At 40.6% G+C, this 17,083-nt stretch overlaps 3 protein-coding genes across 3 annotated transcripts; 2 read left to right on the forward strand and 1 right to left on the reverse strand.

The window, feature by feature from the left end:
• Window positions 1–495: 495 nt before the first annotated feature.
• On the reverse strand, window positions 496–3,298 carry LOC111227279 (5-hydroxytryptamine receptor 3A-like). The gene is made up of 9 exons (XM_022752711.1): window positions 3,253–3,298; window positions 2,994–3,139; window positions 2,667–2,711; window positions 2,478–2,584; window positions 2,210–2,379; window positions 1,679–1,794; window positions 1,176–1,386; window positions 906–1,061; window positions 496–752 (listed from the first exon to the last, which is right to left on the reverse strand). The coding sequence occupies exons 1-9, from the start codon at window positions 3,284–3,286 to the stop codon at window positions 496–498; spliced, it is 1,242 nt and encodes a 413-aa protein (XP_022608432.1). The 5' UTR covers window positions 3,287–3,298.
• A 2,468-nt stretch (window positions 3,299–5,766) lies between these two features.
• LOC111227208 (inward rectifier potassium channel 16-like) lies at window positions 5,767–10,261 on the forward strand. Its single transcript, XM_022752640.1, has 2 exons — window positions 5,767–5,905; window positions 8,979–10,261. The coding sequence occupies exon 2, from the start codon at window positions 8,998–9,000 to the stop codon at window positions 10,150–10,152; it is 1,155 nt and encodes a 384-aa protein (XP_022608361.1). The 5' UTR covers window positions 5,767–5,905; window positions 8,979–8,997; the 3' UTR covers window positions 10,153–10,261.
• A 3,458-nt stretch (window positions 10,262–13,719) lies between these two features.
• Window positions 13,720–16,740, forward strand: LOC111227109 (inward rectifier potassium channel 2-like). The gene is made up of 2 exons (XM_022752513.1): window positions 13,720–14,931; window positions 16,693–16,740. Exons 1-2 carry the CDS (start codon window positions 13,720–13,722, stop codon window positions 16,696–16,698), a joined length of 1,218 nt encoding a protein of 405 aa, XP_022608234.1. The 3' UTR covers window positions 16,699–16,740.
• The last annotated feature ends 343 nt before the right edge of the window (window positions 16,741–17,083 follow it).

Below are 17,083 nucleotides of genomic sequence, written 5' to 3' on the forward strand. Positions count from 1 at the left end.
TAAACATGCCCACTAAGAACATTAGTTTATGTTCATTAGCAATTGAATCTAACATTATGTTATTAGAATGAAAGCGTTCTGCCTTTAAGCAGCTTTGTTTTTTTGGTGGGCATAAACAGTTGTGAAATATTCAACTCAAGCTGAAGTCCTGCTGGTTAAAATTTCATCAGATCCAAGTCAAGAGTACCCAGAGGAGTGCATCAGGTCACCAGTCTGTCTGCAGTAAATGATTCAACCACAAGGTGGCAACAAAGGAATATGAGTGTTGAGCAGATTCAGTATCCTTTACATCCCTCCATTATGTCTTTTCATTGGATTTAATATATTGTATTTGCTGAGGGAACGTGGCTTTGCTATGTGTCTCAGTTTTATACAATAAATTGATATGCTGTGACTCAGTTGGAAAAAAAAAATACATATATATATATATATACATATATATATATGTATGTATAGATAGATAGATACACAATAACACACAGTTAATCAGTTGTATTAGTACCAGAAATCAAAATGGTTAACTTTACATCTGTACTTTACCATCACATAAGTCATGGCACAAAAGTACAGAGCGCCAAAAACCAGATAGAACCAGAAAAATATCTTGTCCAGTGTGTTGGCAATCTTCTGATATCTCTCAGATTCCTTGTCCTTGGCTTCAAAAGCTTCCAGGAAGTTTACCACCTTTCTGAGCATTTGTTTGTCCTCCTCTGAACCATTCAGCTGAATTACACTGATGTCAGGTTTGGCTTCTGTAGGGATTGAAGTAGCCATAGAGAGGGACTGAGTGTATAGGAGCGCTTTTTTTTATCAAAAACAAGAGTCAAAACACAACTCATCTCTGTATCAAAGGTATCGGAGTACAAACTCAACACATAATTGTTTAACAGTCAACTCTTCCTCACCCTCATCCTCTTTCTCCTCTTTGTTTTCTGTGTTTTTTGGCACTGGCCCTTTGGACCAGCAGCAGGAAATGAGGCCATCTTTTGCCACTCGTGTCAGCACCAAAGACAGCAGCATGCTGAACACCAAAAGCACCAGACAAGCACAGAAGTGGATCCCTGCAGCAGAGATGGTTAAATGACTCAGAGTTATACATTTTAGACATTCATATATTCTGTTTGTGTATTGTGAGTGTGTGTGCGTGTTTGTGACATGCATGCGAGCTGACTGACGGATGATGGGGCTGCACTTGCTGTCCCCAGGGAGCTGTTCATTGAGGATGATGAGGAACATGGTGAAGCTGAGCACCAGGGTGACCTTGAAAGAGTTGCGCTCACCGCCTCCCAGCGGCAGGGTGCAGCTGATAACATCAGCCAAGACGATCAGAATACTGGGCAGCAATAATGTAATGAAGGGGTTGACATATCTGATGCTCAGTGACACCTGAGGAGTATGGTGGTAAACACTTCATTTTCTACATGTGTCTAATACAAAATGCTGGTAGTCTAATACAAAAACCTAATACTGTCTTTTGAGCGTTTAAAAATGTTCTGCAGAATCCTCTGTGGCTGTGTTCGAATACTAACCATGAATCGACTAATCGTCTCTAGTTTTAACCACATCAGACATGTCACAATCACACAGGCTTTTTAAAAGTTAAATCCCTTTAGGTTAATACCAGAAAATTAGTCAATCATTAAGAATAAATTCGTATTTCTCAGGTTTATGAACTTACCATGATGTAATTGCGGTCATCTCTTTGTTGCTGGAAGTCCACCTGATCAGTTTCCCAGTCTCCGTGGGTACCATCCACCATCCTCAATTCACCCAATACCAGCTTTGTACCACATTCTGAATGAAATGAAGTCTTCTTTAACATTGTTTTTTTTTTTTGTTTGTTTTGCATAATACTTGTACAGACAGGAAATAAATAGCTACAAACATGCATTAATTGAGATAAATTAAGAGTGAGTTTGGTGCAAGAGGGGCTGCAGTCACACTTGTTTTTTTCTCTGGGCAAAATTATGAATGAGACACTAAAAGACATGTAATATATAATTATTATCAGATTTTTTCAAATTTAACTGCAAAAAACCCCAAAAACAAACAAACAAACAAAAAAAAACACCAAGGAAGATAAATCAAAGTAAGGGAAGAGCATATTAATATTTAAAAATCTAAAAATATACAAAATCAGGAAATTCTCACTTCAAATCTTCAATGGAATATTGTATTGATATTTGTATAAGTGACGTGCTGAGCTCACCGCCAGCGGCCCAGGTTTGGATTGCGACAGGACATTCATCAGCAGCGAAGGGATAGTTGAACAGATTGACTTCACAGTTCACCTCAGCGTTTATGATCACGGTGTGCTTCAGGGTGCCGTTACTGTACACCAGCAGATCACGGGAGCTGTGCTTCATGGTTGTTTGTATCCTACACGCATGAGAGACGACAGATGTGTCAGATCAACCTGTCCATGAAGTGAATTTGTGATAGTAGCTGGAAGCTCTTCTGCTGTGTGACTGACTTACCCATTTGTTACACGGATCTCTGGGGTCCAGACTTTATCTACCGGCAGGGCCACTTCATCATACTTGTAGACAGATGTGTTCCATCTCAGCTCATGATCTCTCCATACCTGTGGTGCAAGATCAAAACAAATGTGACTGAAACATACCCTCTGTTTCTTTTTGTTCACTTGAAAGTATCTTGACACTTACCATTGTTGCTTGCAGCCGACTATTTAGGCGGAGATTCTTTGTGTCCTGTTAAAAAAAAAAAAGATAATAAATGAGGTTAGGCAAACTATCAAAACGACTGGAGTGCTGTTGGAAATGTTATAACAGACTTCTGGTGAGAACTCCTGGTCAAAATACATTTCCAACATGCTAAGCAGAATTACATTAACAGGTGAAATTAGATAAATAGAGACATTTTAAATAATAAAGCACTGCCACACAATTTTAACAATCATAAATTCTTGTCAAGTTATGAGAGATCTAAAACGAAAAAACAAATTTACATAAAATATAAAACACAATACTTACAACTGACAAAGTTTGGTACTCAATGAAAGGCACGTGTATTATTTGGGTGCAGTTTTCATACTGTGGTTGAGATGAGAAATTTTTATTTATCAACATTTCAGCCAGACATCTGCGATTTGTGCAGCTGGGTTCAGCACATCCACGTCCTAAAATCAGAGACAAATGTGAACCAAAAATACTTAATAAGATACATAATAAATAAATCTCCCAGTATATTATATCTTTAAACATTGTTCTGTGGAATATAAGTTGCACTTACCAGCTGTTAGTAAACCCAGTAAGAAGACGGCCATCCCCAGATTGTGGGATCTGAATGTTTCTGAAAGCATCACTGCAGGAATCAGACTATTATACTTCACGTATGACTGATAACTGCAGACTGACTGACAGCTGTGTGCCAGTCTTTCTTCAGGTTTCAGCCTGACATGACTCTTAAATAGGCCCGTCTGTGGCGACTGACCATATATTCACAGCACCCATTGCCCACATAAGTGCACTACGAGACAATGTGAACGACCCACAATGGTGTGTAAGAATACCTTTGCGTGATTAATTACAATATGTTCAGCATGTCCCTCAGTGTGTAAACAGTCAGAACAAAAGTGCAATTGCTCCCACTGTCTGTTTACCTGCCAGCGGACACAGGTAGTTCCAGCTGCTATTTGTCATTATAGCAGGCTGCACTGCTCTGCATTACAATGGGACTATGGCTGTCATTAGAGGAGAGTGAGCTTAAGCAGCCAATAATGGAGACGTGAGTTTACCTTACCTAAGAGGCAGCACTCCCAGTCATGGGTGTCAGGACAAAGACTGGAGACTGGTCTCAGTGTAATTGAGGGATAGCGTGTCTTCTCACAGAATGAGCCATTAAAAACACTGACAGCTGGGTGACGAATTCTGGTTTTATCATTTGTCGTTTTTTTACCACGTACATGAACAATTCAATCACAAGCTTATTATCTTAAGTAATACTAGTTAGAATCTGCACTCCTACAATATATATTCCATATATTTAAAATTATGTGGGTGGTGGTGTGTGTCATCTATAATGATGTAGAAATTTAAGATCAATCAATCAGTGAATCTATAACTCTGTTATTATTGTCACCAGTGGGGCAATTGGGTATGCAGCAGTGGGATATATGCATTGAGTACACATAAAAACATAAAAACACAGGGCACGTAAATACAACACAAAGACCAAAAGATAAAAGACAATAAAAGAATAAAGACAAAACAGAATAAAGACAGATACTCAAACCAGATGTTTCCATCTTTGTATTGGCATACAGTATTGTTGTGTTGAAGTGATGAAATGAAGTGCATCAAGTGCAATTTCCAGTCCACGCTCTGAAATGACAGGCTGTATAATTTTCAGCTATATCCGTCATCTTTTGGCTGGCTGGATGTTGCCAGGAAACTTAAGGTTCTTTATCTTGAACATTTGGCATCGTTCCATACCGTGACTGACCCGATCATTAACAGTCACCACTGAGGTTATCACCCCTCAGGTCTCTGGCTTGACAGGAAAATGACTGTTTTACTGTTTCATGACATTTCCACACAGTTCAGGCTGCTCCTCTATCAATATCTCCCAATGGCTCCAGTTAAAATGATGAAGGCCGTTGCTGCCTGGTCCTGACTCCTCCTGCCCCTTACACTGCAGTGACAGAATGAGTTTCCTTTCTGTCACAGCTGCACGGTCTCTGCCCATTTTCTAATACCTGCAGAAACCCTGCCTCTACTGACTCCCCCTCACCTGTGTATAACACAGCCAGGCTTGTACTGTACACTGCATAACCCTGAACATAACATTCCGACTTGTAACATATTGTTACTGTTTTGCCATGTTGTTTTTTTTTTAACTGAAATCACAGCTTAATAGTATTAATAATTATTATATAACCACTTAAGTGGCCTAATAAAAGTTTTATTTTTATTGCTCTCGCACCTTTTCCTCTGATCCTTTAAATCAGATCCTGACATGTCTTTCTTTTCAAATTGTGGATCTCTACATCACGTGATCATGTTGGATGATGTTGTTGTCTGATGTCTTAAACACTTAAATCAATATCTCACAGTTGGGTATTATTATGTTCTGTAGCAAAGAAAGTAATACTATTTCCTCTCTGTCTGTGTTTTCACTTATTCATTATATAGCTGCTGCCTGTAAATGAATGATGAACCCTTCTTTGCAGGTTATCTCTCAGAGGAATGTGTCTTATCTCTTTCTTCACATATCATCTGAAAAAACAAAACAATACATATTGAAGTGGTTTCAATGAAGAGGGCTTGTCATGTTCTAATTCAAAAAACACAACAAGGTTGTTTGGTGTTGTTGACCTCTTTGTAACAGCTTTTGATGCTCTTATGGCCGTAATAAACGTGGGTTAAAAGTTAGAGTGTCCTGGCGGTTCAGCTGTGATCTCTTGTCTTATCAGAAGCAAATTGAGGACAATTGAGACAAAGAAAATCTTTGTGCCAGTGACAGAGTCTCCACCTGGTGGAGCAATGGTTAACTTTCTGTCTAATGAATTATGAAAAAATAAAGGGAAATGGCTCAAATATGCATAACCTATCAATCGTCAAAATTTCTTTGCCTCTGCCATCTTGAGGAAGACTGGTTGACTTGCACAATTTATATTTCATCACCTGAAACAAACGGTCAGAGGACGTTTGATGTTTTTGTCCCAAGGGACCTTTAAAATATTCCATAGGTCATAAATTCTTCCAGATTGTCCAATAGGGTTTCAGAGGGAAGTGATTGCTGTGATATCAGAAGAAAATGAGACTTTGCCTCAGATCCAGGCCGACCCTCAGCACTCTGCAGCCAACTGAAGTCAGAGGTAACTTTGACTGTGTCAACACAGAACCGATGTGACACCTGATGTCCTCTAATTTCTTCTCTGCAGGTAAGTTCAACATTGAAATATCTGTGCTTTCTTATGCATCTGCAGGGTTATTAAAAGGCTTCTTACAGTAATAAACAAAGAATACTGACTGCAATGTTATTTTCACTTTCTATTATGAAGAGAAATAAAAGACTTGTGTTTGCTTTTCTACAAAACAAATTGCATGATGATGCATTTTGACACCATATGTTACTTCAGTTTTAGCTAATACATGGTAAGAATAATTGGTCAAAGACCACTTTCAGGGTCAAAACAGAAATAGAATAAATAAGCTTGTTTTATTATGCCATGAGATCAAATTATTTTTTATTACTGTATATGCAGTAAATTCATGGTAGAAATGGAGAACACCCCATATTTCACTACTTCAACAGTACTAACTGGAAGGAAAAAAAAAAGAAAATAAATCATTATAAAGGACGGTGAGGACATGTAGACCATTAACCCTCAGTATGTACAACATTTTTTTTGGGTCTTAAAGATGATAGAAGAAATGCACAAGCTAATGTGAAGTAATTCTCTAGGAATCACGATCTAAGACTCAAGCTTATTGGTCAAGTGTGCTTTCACGTGTCAGCAGCTCAAAGTGTCACACAGGATTCAAAAAGTGAAGGAAAATAGATAAGTAAATTGGTACGAAACAATAAAAATGAAAAGAGAGTTTATATAAATAGAAAATAAAGCCATACCTTGACATGTCTATAGTCTCTGTAATTTTCCCTCCTCATTTTGTTAATGTGCGAGACAAGTGCTGGTGGGTGGGCAGGATCGCTGTGACCTTTTTCCCCAGACCTGATTGTCCTGTAACCTGTTGTTGTCCTTGTCCATGGACTCACTGATTGCTGTGTAGAAATCAGGCTGCGACAGTCAAGGATTCACCAACTTATAAATGCACAATGACTTGGTAACTTTTTCTTTTTCTGTGCATTTTTCTGTATTTATTTACTCTGCTTCTTACCCCATTATTTTAGCATAACTGTAAATGCAAAAGAAATCAGTAACTGTGCAACAATTGAGATGATATATCTCTGTGTTTCTGTCTCACTTCAGAATGTCATTTATGAATCTTTTGAGCCTTTTGGGACAGTTTTCGTGCGTGTCGGTGCATATTTCCACATTCTTTGACTTTTTCAGTCAGACTGTTTTTGTTTACTTATGTGTTCAGTTACTGTTTACCCACCATGAGGATCCCATTCAAACTACAGTGAAATCTCATTTGGATTGACATTTATCTGACTGACAGGAACAACAGTGCTCTTGGCACTATGTTGCACAAACACTATAACTAAGACAGTCTGCCGTCACCCACAATTAGAGTCCTTGAGAAACCATTTATCATAAACTGAGATAAACATCAACTGTGTCCTCTCATGTGACTCAATTAAGCAATAAAAACTTGAAATAATAGTCTGACTTCCTTCTGGTAAAGATGGACACCTGATTGATCACTGAGTACACTAACGAGGGTTTCTGCACAGAGAAAAAAAGTTGATAACAAGCCTTTCATCTGTGAAAACTCAAGCAACTGTTAGATTACTAATAAGATTAAGAATAAGAAAGTGATAGAGATGTCCTGACTTTGGTGTATTTTATGTTCTTGAAAAGAATGTGATGTGGTTAAAGTTTGACATTTGCCGTAACATTGGGAGGTGAAAGATGTTAGAGGTGGTTGGAGCTCAATAATTTACCCTCATGAGGACTAAAATAGATTAATAACTGCACCGCACTGAGGTTAGAGGTTTTGCTTAATGAACTGAGACATATTTTCTAAGGACTTGTGGAGTAAACACATTGATTATATAAACTCTTCTATGATAACCTTACAGCTGCTTATGGATACTAACACAAATTACAATGCATTCATTTCTTTGATTTCTCAAAACTAAGTCATCTTAGGACAGTTGTCAAAAGGATCCTGTCTATTTCACTGTTTCCCTGCCATTGTTCTGGGTCACATCTGGAAGCCAACAGACTTTGCCGAAACTCAAAACGAAAGAGATAAGCCAAACTGATTAAAAAAAAGGCTCTTCCCTCAGGAATAGATTCCCCCTGACCCAAAGCTTTGGTTAATCTTGTCAGATTGTTGTGACTAAATATGTATCCTCATGGGCTGAGATCAATACCTGAACAAGGCCAAGATTCAAGGACTTTGCTCTTGGGGCAGTCAAATGTATGAAGGAGAGATATAAAAGGTGTCTCAGGTTCATGTTAAAAAAAAAAAATTAATGATCAAACCAAATTAAATCTGTGATATGGGGAAAAGCATGAACATACATGCATCTCTTTTTTTTCTTTTATATGTTATGTCAAAGTTTTGAAATACTTAAAAATCAACACCGAAATCTTGTGAACCATTGAGTAAAATAAATCTTTGCATGATACATTTTAACATATAAAATGTAATAAGGCATGCAACATAATTTAATGAAGGGGCACAATAAATAAATAACATAACTCCTCAGTTATGAATCCAGGCAAAACAGCAGGTACTACTAAAAAGAAAAGACAAAAAAGCATTGCTGCAGTGCACGTGCATTATGTTAAAATTGTGAGATACATCCAATGTCACCCATGATTTCAATTGATTTCAATTTGTCTACAAGGTGCGTTCACAACAGTGATTTATGCATAAGCTTTACAACTTCCACTGCCGCCACTGTTTAATATCTCTTATTCTTTTTCATGATTACACTTGGTGATAGTGTGGACATTAGAGTGTTTAGAGAAAGCTTTTAGCACAACTGACTTGGACCGTGTCCAGACTGAAATGGAACTTCTGGTGAATAATCAACCATTAAGAAACTCTGGCACAACATTTTTCACACACAGAGCCGGGCACTGCTCAAGTCATAAGCTGCTGATAGCCCGGGGCGCACACTGACCTGGGCGGCTTGCTCAAACATGAAGGGTCCAGCTTAACAAACAAAGTCTGAGAGCCTTTTACATTTCAGTCACATGTAATGAGCGAAAAGGTGTCCCTCCTGCGCCTGAGTACACTGTCATGTTATTCACCTTGAAAATACAACTGTCTACCTAATAATGCTTTTCCCATCTCATCCCTGCCTGTCTACAGAAATCTAGACCTGGTCAAAATGAGCACAGAAAGGGGACAACAGGTCGTCATTGATACCACCTGCACCACAATCCACACATTGGGGAGGCAAAACGGGAGTGAGGGCAGGTGGCTCCGCTACATGCAGAAAGATGGGAGGTTTCCTGTGGTTTTCCAGAAGGCCCCTGGAGACTGGAGCCCGTACCTGATGGACATCTTCACCACTCTTGTAGAGATCCGCTGGAGGGTGATGCTCCTCATATTTTCCCTCTCTTATATTCTCTCTTGGCTATTTTTTGGTCTCTGTTATTGGCTCATTGCATATGTGCATGGAGACACTGACGATGTCGACAACGAACCCTGTGTGGACAACGTGCGTGGCTTTACTGGAGCGTTTATGTTCTCAATGGAGACCCAGGCAACTATTGGCTATGGCTTCAGGGGGATGACTGAGAACTGTATTGCGGCCATTATTGTGGTCACAGTTCAAGATGTGTTTAGCTGCCTCCTAGACACCATTGTCATTGGTATTGTTGTGGCTAAGATGGCATCTGCTCGTAAGAGAGCTCAGACGGTGGGTTTTAGCAATTGTGCAATAGTCAACCTGCGAGATGGGGTTCTGTGTCTGTCATGGCGCCTCGGGGACTTCAGAGGTAATCACATCCTGGAGGGGGTCGTCAGGGCCCAGTTAGTCAGCTATGTAAAAAAACCACTGGGGTCTATTGTGATGTCCTATCAGGACCTGGACATCCAGAACCGGGACCTTGTCCTCGCCACACCAGCCACCATTGTTCACAAGCTGGAGCCTGGCAGTCCTCTCTACAGCCTGGGCCCTGATGACCTGCTGGAGGACGAATTTGAACTGGTGGTATCTTTCACCTACACTGGAGACTCCACAGGTATGCTCCACCAGACCCGTACCTCCTACACACCTGCGGACATCCGCTGGGGTCAGCGTTTCCAGGACATGTTGAAACTTGGCAAGAAGCACTACAAGGTGGACTACGCTCTGTTCAATGAGACCACATGGGTGCCGGTGCCCCAGCTCAGTGCTGAGGAATATGACAGAGAGAGATGCCCTGTAGAGGATGGTCAGTCCCACAGCCTGCTCTTACCATCAGTCAAGAGAAACAGACACACTTTCCAGGCGAATCTTGACTTCACTGGAGAGGTGATGCACCAAACCTCTTTGTAACTTAAGCAAACAAAGAAATACATCACAGTGCACGGTGGACTGTTGTCATGGACAGTGTGATAAGATGTACTCTTGTAAATATATTTATATGACTTTAAAGTGGTTATAACCTGAGATTTTTTTTTTTAATGCTTTATATGACTAAAATTCATAACCACAGATTTAAGTCAAATAAAAGTCTAATTTCCCTAGTAAAGGTCTGCTCTTTGAATATTTCTTTCTTCTCATCATGAATTATAGTAACACTGCCAATAACATTATGTGAGGCCAGTGTGGCTCTGCACTGCCACCCTGTGTTCACCCTGTCTCCTACACTCAATATTACTCTAGCACAGATTTCACATAGTAGGTCGATTCACCACATGACGGAGAGTATTGGCTTGATTCTTAGGCAGAAATGATCAAACACTAAATCTCATGTAAACTCCAATTGCTGAAGATTAATTATAGTGATTTGACTCATGTCACAAATCACATGCAGTGTTGCTGAGACTCAGGAGATGTTTTGCACTCAGACTGACGCTTCTCTCCAGTTTAAACGTCAGGTTTTTCTGAGGGGATTTGATTCCTTTTGTCTTTCATTCTGACAGATAATACAAAACCCTAAACCTCCATGTGGGCTCAGAGCCTCAAACAGGCGCTGCAGCTTTCCATTGGCCATAGCAGCGGCAGGGGGCGGGGATAGGCACACGTGTTTTTAAAGTCTCTCTTTGCAACGACAAATATCTTCTTCAGTGTTGCTGGAGAGGGTTATGGCAGAAATTACAGCGCCAGACGGGAAACTACGAGAACACAACAAAAGAGCAGCAGGAATAAAAGAGGGGGAGTGTGCATATGTGGCGCATATGGGACTTATTTCAAAAAGAAAACGGCACATTTACACTGCAAGGACCAACAGGTAGGTGCAATAAGCGGGAAACATTCAGCTCTGTTTATGAGTGTAATATGGCGGGGAAATATAGCTGCAGTCTGTAATAAGTGATGGTCCGTCTCTGTGTAAAATGCAAAAACTGCATGTTCTGTTGCCCTGTAGTACGAAGGTAATTATATGAAACAAGCTGTTTCCCGTTTCTAACGTTTCTTTACAAAACATATTTTTTCTTATTCATTCTTTTTATTATTATTATTATTATTATTATTATTATTATTATTGTTAAGGGAAATTAGAGACTGCAGAATGTGGACTGGATGATCTGCATTGTTCCTGCTCTTAATCTGAACTCTGTAACTCGTATCTGTGCACAAGCTGCACAAAACCTGTAGTGTAAAAATGCTAAACGTGAATAAATGAAATTTATGTAAATTCTGTGAAATTGCTGAAAAATATATACACTAATATAAAACAACAAATGCTGAGAACAAAAGACACCATCTGTGGAATGATTGGCCATAGTTATTGATTTTGTGTAATAAAAAATAGAGCAGCTTTATGTAACCAGTTTCCATCTGCCTCAGCTGTTGGCACTAATTGAGAACACATGCAAAACAAACAATCACAGGTTGTGCAGCCTCTGGAAGCCTTGGTCTGTCACCATGTACCAACCTGCTGTAATAAGTGATGTAGAAAAAAAGCTTGGTGGGAAAGAAACCAGAGGGGAAGAGAGAGGGCATGCACTCAGTGTCAGTGCAGCAACACCACAAAATAGTGCATAGAGATTTTCACCAAATCTCTACGCACTGTAAAGTGGTAAGTGCTGCCTTAGATAAAAGTATCAAAGTAGACAAATGCTCTCTCCGCTGTCGTTCTGTTGTACGTGCAGCTTTCCTCTTGATCTTTACCTTTCTTCAGTCACGTAGTGTGGACTATATGCATTCACGGCTTTTATGCAGTCTGGTGTTTGTCTTGTTTCTGTGCCACAGTAAGCCAAATAAAAAAGGTGAGGAAAAGGTCTAGAACGGCCAGCATCGTCATGATGTAAACTGGATATTCTACTTGTGATAAGGAAGTTGAAATGGTCTTTCTCACTAAGACTGTGTTACTAATTTGTGAGTGTTGCAGTTTAATTGTAATAAATGTAGCATTTAAGAGATAAATGTAGCGTTTTCAATATCATAATAAATCTCTAAAATCCATTAAACAAATTCCTTGGGCATGCTTTGAGCTGTGAATGAATGGAGCCCCCATATTCCCAACAGTGTACGTGACAGGTTGCTATTTGTAGTCGACCCAGCAGTGACATCATCAGTTGTGAAAAGCAAAGATGATGCAGGGGGGGATTTAGGACCACGTCCTCCACATCTTATCCCACATGACATTTGATCACTTGCACTACAGACACAAAAAAGGCCCATGTTAACAAAAAAAAGGTTTCCTTTTGACGACTGCGTCATGCTTTCAAAACTAAATGAAAGAAACATGAGCAGCTAGGTTTATTCAGAATATTTAAATGAAAAAGCCTCCTAGACTTTATTTTATTTATTTATCCATTCATGTATTTTATTTCTTGGCCCTTTCACTTTAATACAATAGTGACACTCAGATGAGATGAGTTTCCAAAGTGGAGGTGGGGAGGTATTTTGGCACTAGCAGAGCATGTCTGGCTGACCATGGCCTTTTGTAGCCTGTGGTGTTGCATTTTAATGGACCTTTCGAGCCACACACACACACACACACACGCACACACACACCAAGTCAATAGCGTTTCTAATTTAACTGTCCTTGTTGCTCTATTACATATGATGCAAGGTTACTGTTGCTTTCAGAGAAAGTCGCCCTTCCTCTCTGAAAAGCTGCAGGGTTCATTTAATCTTGTTACATGGTGTAGTGGTGTCAGCTGTAGTTGTGAATGAGATTTTGGGCATGCACAGACATATGTTATTGTAACCCTGCACTTACACAGCACAAACTGTATTCAATTGTCAACAGGTTTTCAATGCAACATGCCATACGTTTATGCATTGCTTTCTCACTTTTGTGCGTATCTGCACAGAGCTGATACTTGTACTGTATCTGTGTTCCAGTGGCTCACAGGATTAACACGAACTTGATCTGTAATTTGACTCAGCTCCCCGTGGAACTGACCTGTCTAATTAATACTTACATTAAGCAGGGTAAACATCCTCTCCCACTTTGTCAGCTATCTAAGCGCTTGAATAATATGTTTTATCTCCTACTGATAATGCACAAACAATGGATTCCCTTGGCTTTCTGACTGCACTGCATACACCGTTTGTGTATGCAAGAAGAATGCTGTTAACGTTGAGTGTACAATCCATTATTTAGACAGCAAGTAACCACACACCCACACGTACTGATCTTTGCTCTGGTTCCTGCCAATTACTTTAAAACAGTTTTTCTCTCTGTCTGTAATTTCCACAGCCCACTTCACTGATGAGGTCCAAACCAGCCGTCAGAGAGGAGTGACCTGCCCTCACCAAAGGTGCACAGCACACCCGCAGAAGCACAGGTCCAGTCTCCCCTTTTCCCTGCAGGATCTAGTCCTGTTGTTCACATTTTCTGCTTGAGTTTGTCCCCGGGATCATTCAAAACTGTTTCTCCAACGCTTCTACCAAAAACTTAGACTGTTTTCCAAAGCAGAATCGGCCCAGCCCTCCCAGGTGGAAGTGATGGGGAGTGTGCGAAGCCACCGCTACAGCATTGTGTCCTCTGAGGAAGACGGCATGAAGCTGGCCGCCATTGCCGTCCCGAATGGCTACGGAAACGGCAATGTCAACAAGGTGCACACAGAGCACCAACATCAGAGCCGCTTCGTCAGGAAGGATGGTCACTGCAATGTGCAGTTTATCAATATGAGTGAGAAAGGCCAGCGGTACCTGGCAGATATCTTCACCACCTGTGTGGACATTCGCTGGCGCTGGATGCTGCTCATATTCTGCCTTTCTTTCCTGCTGTCGTGGCTGTTTTTTGGCTTTGTCTTCTGGGTGGTCGCCCTCTCTTACGGGGACTTAGAGAATGAGACTCAGATTTGTGTTTCCAATGTGGACAGCTTCACGGCTGCCTTCTTGTTCTCAGTGGAGACCCAAACCACAATTGGCTATGGTTATCGCTATGTGACAGAGGAGTGCCCCGTTGCCGTCTTCATGGTCGTCTTCCAGAGCATTTTGGGCTGCATCATTGATGCTTTCATCATTGGTGCTGTCATGGCCAAGATGGCCAAGCCCAAAAAGAGGAATGAGACCCTGGTGTTCAGCCACTATGCTACAGTGGCCATGAGGGATGGCAAACTGTGCCTGATGTGGCGCGTGGGGAACCTGAGGAAGAGTCACCTGGTGGAGGCTCACGTCAGGGCTCAGCTCCTTAAGTCCCGCACCACAGCCGAGGGAGAGTTCATCCCTCTGGATCAGGTCGACATCGACGTGGGCTTCGATAGTGGCATCGACAGAATCTTCCTTGTGTCTCCAATTACCATTGTGCATGAGATCGACGAGGACAGCCCATTCTACGAGATGAGCAAACAGGAGTTGGAGACGGCAGAGTTTGAGATCGTAGTGATTCTGGAGGGCATGGTCGAGGCTACCGCCATGACCACGCAGTGTCGGAGCTCTTATGTGGCCAGCGAGATTCTGTGGGGCCACCGCTTTGAGCCGGTGCTCTTTGAGGAAAAGAACTTCTACAAGGTGGACTACTCTCGCTTTGACAACACCTACGAGGTGCCCAGCACGCCCCACTGTAGTGCTCGGGAACTCGCTGAGAGGAAGTCCAACGCCTCCAGCTCGAGGAACTCCTTTTGTTACGAGAACGAGGTGGCTCTCGAAAAAGTCGAGATGGAGGAGGAGTTTGACGAGGAGGATGATAACAGGCAGATGAGTGGTGTTGAGGTTGGTGCACTTGAGGACACAAACACAGATGTGGTGTCAGACTCTGAATGCAATCTGGACTCTTTGCCTTTAGAATCAAGACCTCTGACTGCTGAATCAGAAATATGACTGCGGGGATAAAGAAGGGTTAAACACTTACCACAGGGTATGTTAAAGTTAGCTTGAACTGTGGTCCTGATCGCTGTTGTCAATAATGCATGACAATTTGAAAAGACTGTGATTTGAGTATGAAATTCTCTATGCAGAAGCTCATACTCAAGAAACCAAGGAAATACAAACATTGTTTATGGTGAAAGCGGTAGTAAATTAACTGGTTGCATGAAGCTAAAATGGGTTAGATGCCTTCACTTACACACTGTGCAGTCTGTTTCTGTGCATACTACCCTTATTAAACTAAATATGTTAGTAGAATAGCCAATTGGGTTGACTACATTTCTTAATTTATTCAAGTGTATATTTCCAGTTTGCACATTTTGCATTGAGCATCCTGCGTGTAATAGGTTTTCTTTTTGCGGCCTAAACGTCACATGAGGTTTTGACTGGCTAAAATAATTGAATATATTTAATTTCAATTGAAAAAGTTCACTTAAACCAGATGTCTTGTGATTTTATATTTAAATGCCAACCAAAACGTTTGCATTTTTAATCATTTGAAGTTCCACAATCTTGACTTAAAGGATAATGTCATTTTTGAGGAGTTAAACCACCTGCACAAAAAAAAAAAAAGAAAAAAGGCTACTGTTTGTTAACGAGCTGGTCTCTTAGCAAAGTGTATGTCTAGTCTTCTTCAGTGTGATGGTCTTGGCGCAAGGTAGGAAGGCGATGTCTTGCACAGATTACGAGCACAAGTACACTATGCTCCTCAACCTATCATCTTGTCTAAGTATAGCATCTTTTGCAACGTGTGCCTTAACAAAAGTCTCAGTCCCGGAGGAGGCACTCTGGAGGGTTCGGCCTCGACTGAGCACACACTGCATAAGATGTCACAGGAAGAAGCATTCGCGGGTGATTCGCTGCGCAGTATACTGCCACTTCTTGCAGGTCTTCATGTTCTAATGTGCAATACAGTTCAGTGGTAGAATGCGACAGGAAGCTCGAGCCTGAGCCGAGGTTATGAATGTTGATGATACGTGCTGCTAAGTTACATATTGTATGTTTAGAGAGAAATCTAGGAGCCAAAATGTATTATTTGTCTTTTAAAGTATCCATTTTGAAGATTGCAGATACAGCCTATAATGTTATTTTTAGATGTAGACAAGCATGATTTTGTCAGTGTGTTTTCCAAAGCTTTAGAGCACTTTGTTCCTCACCAGAGAATCCTCCCCCCATAACAGCAGAAACTGCTTATTCTCCAAAGCCAAATGTGTACATATATATAAGAGACAACTGTAACTCATCTGTTAGTTGATGTTGATTTGAAACCTGAACTTTTCCTCATCTAACAGTGATTGGCTGTTGAAACAATGATTTATTTGAGTTGATTTTGACGTAGTCTCCTCTCTATATTAACATCAGTGTTCTTGGCATGGCAGTTGTGCAGAATTTGGACACATCTTAGTAAACCCTCTCCCTTTACCGCTGCGGGTCTTGTGAAGTTACTTGTCATTTCTGAATGGGCCCTTGCTTTGTCTTATTAAAGACCAGATCACTTGATCAATCCTTCAGTTACAATCACAAATCCTGAATGGGGATAGCACACTTGACATCAGTCTTACGCAAAGATTGAGCTTTGATATTATTTTTTTTTAACTGTTACTCTAGGTGTAATTGCGACACATTCATGCTTGGATAGCATCAGTGGAAGCCAGAACACTGTACTGCTTCTCTGGTAAGGAAATCTATTAAAACATCTTATCTGTTCTCACATTGACACGTCTCCTGTCTTAGGTCTTTATTTTTCTACCAGGGTCTTCCCACCTTCCTGCACAAACTAGAGACTGTACAGATTTTTTTATCTTTTGTAAATTATAATGCAAATACTGTATATTGATATTGCAGTTGTTGAAAACTGTTTATGTTCTTTTTTCAATAAAAACTTGACAAAATCATTATCAAGTTGATGCATTGATTGTAAACAATGAATCTGGTTCAACAGACGATACTGTGTGCATGTGTGTGAGTTAATTAACAATTGCTACCCATCAGTCTATGT

Source organism: Seriola dumerili, unplaced genomic scaffold (assembly GCF_002260705.1).
Source record: "Seriola dumerili isolate Sdu_G_001 unplaced genomic scaffold, Sdu_1.0 BDQW01000169.1, whole genome shotgun sequence".
Classification (NCBI taxonomy): domain Eukaryota; kingdom Metazoa; phylum Chordata; class Actinopteri; order Carangiformes; family Carangidae; genus Seriola; species Seriola dumerili.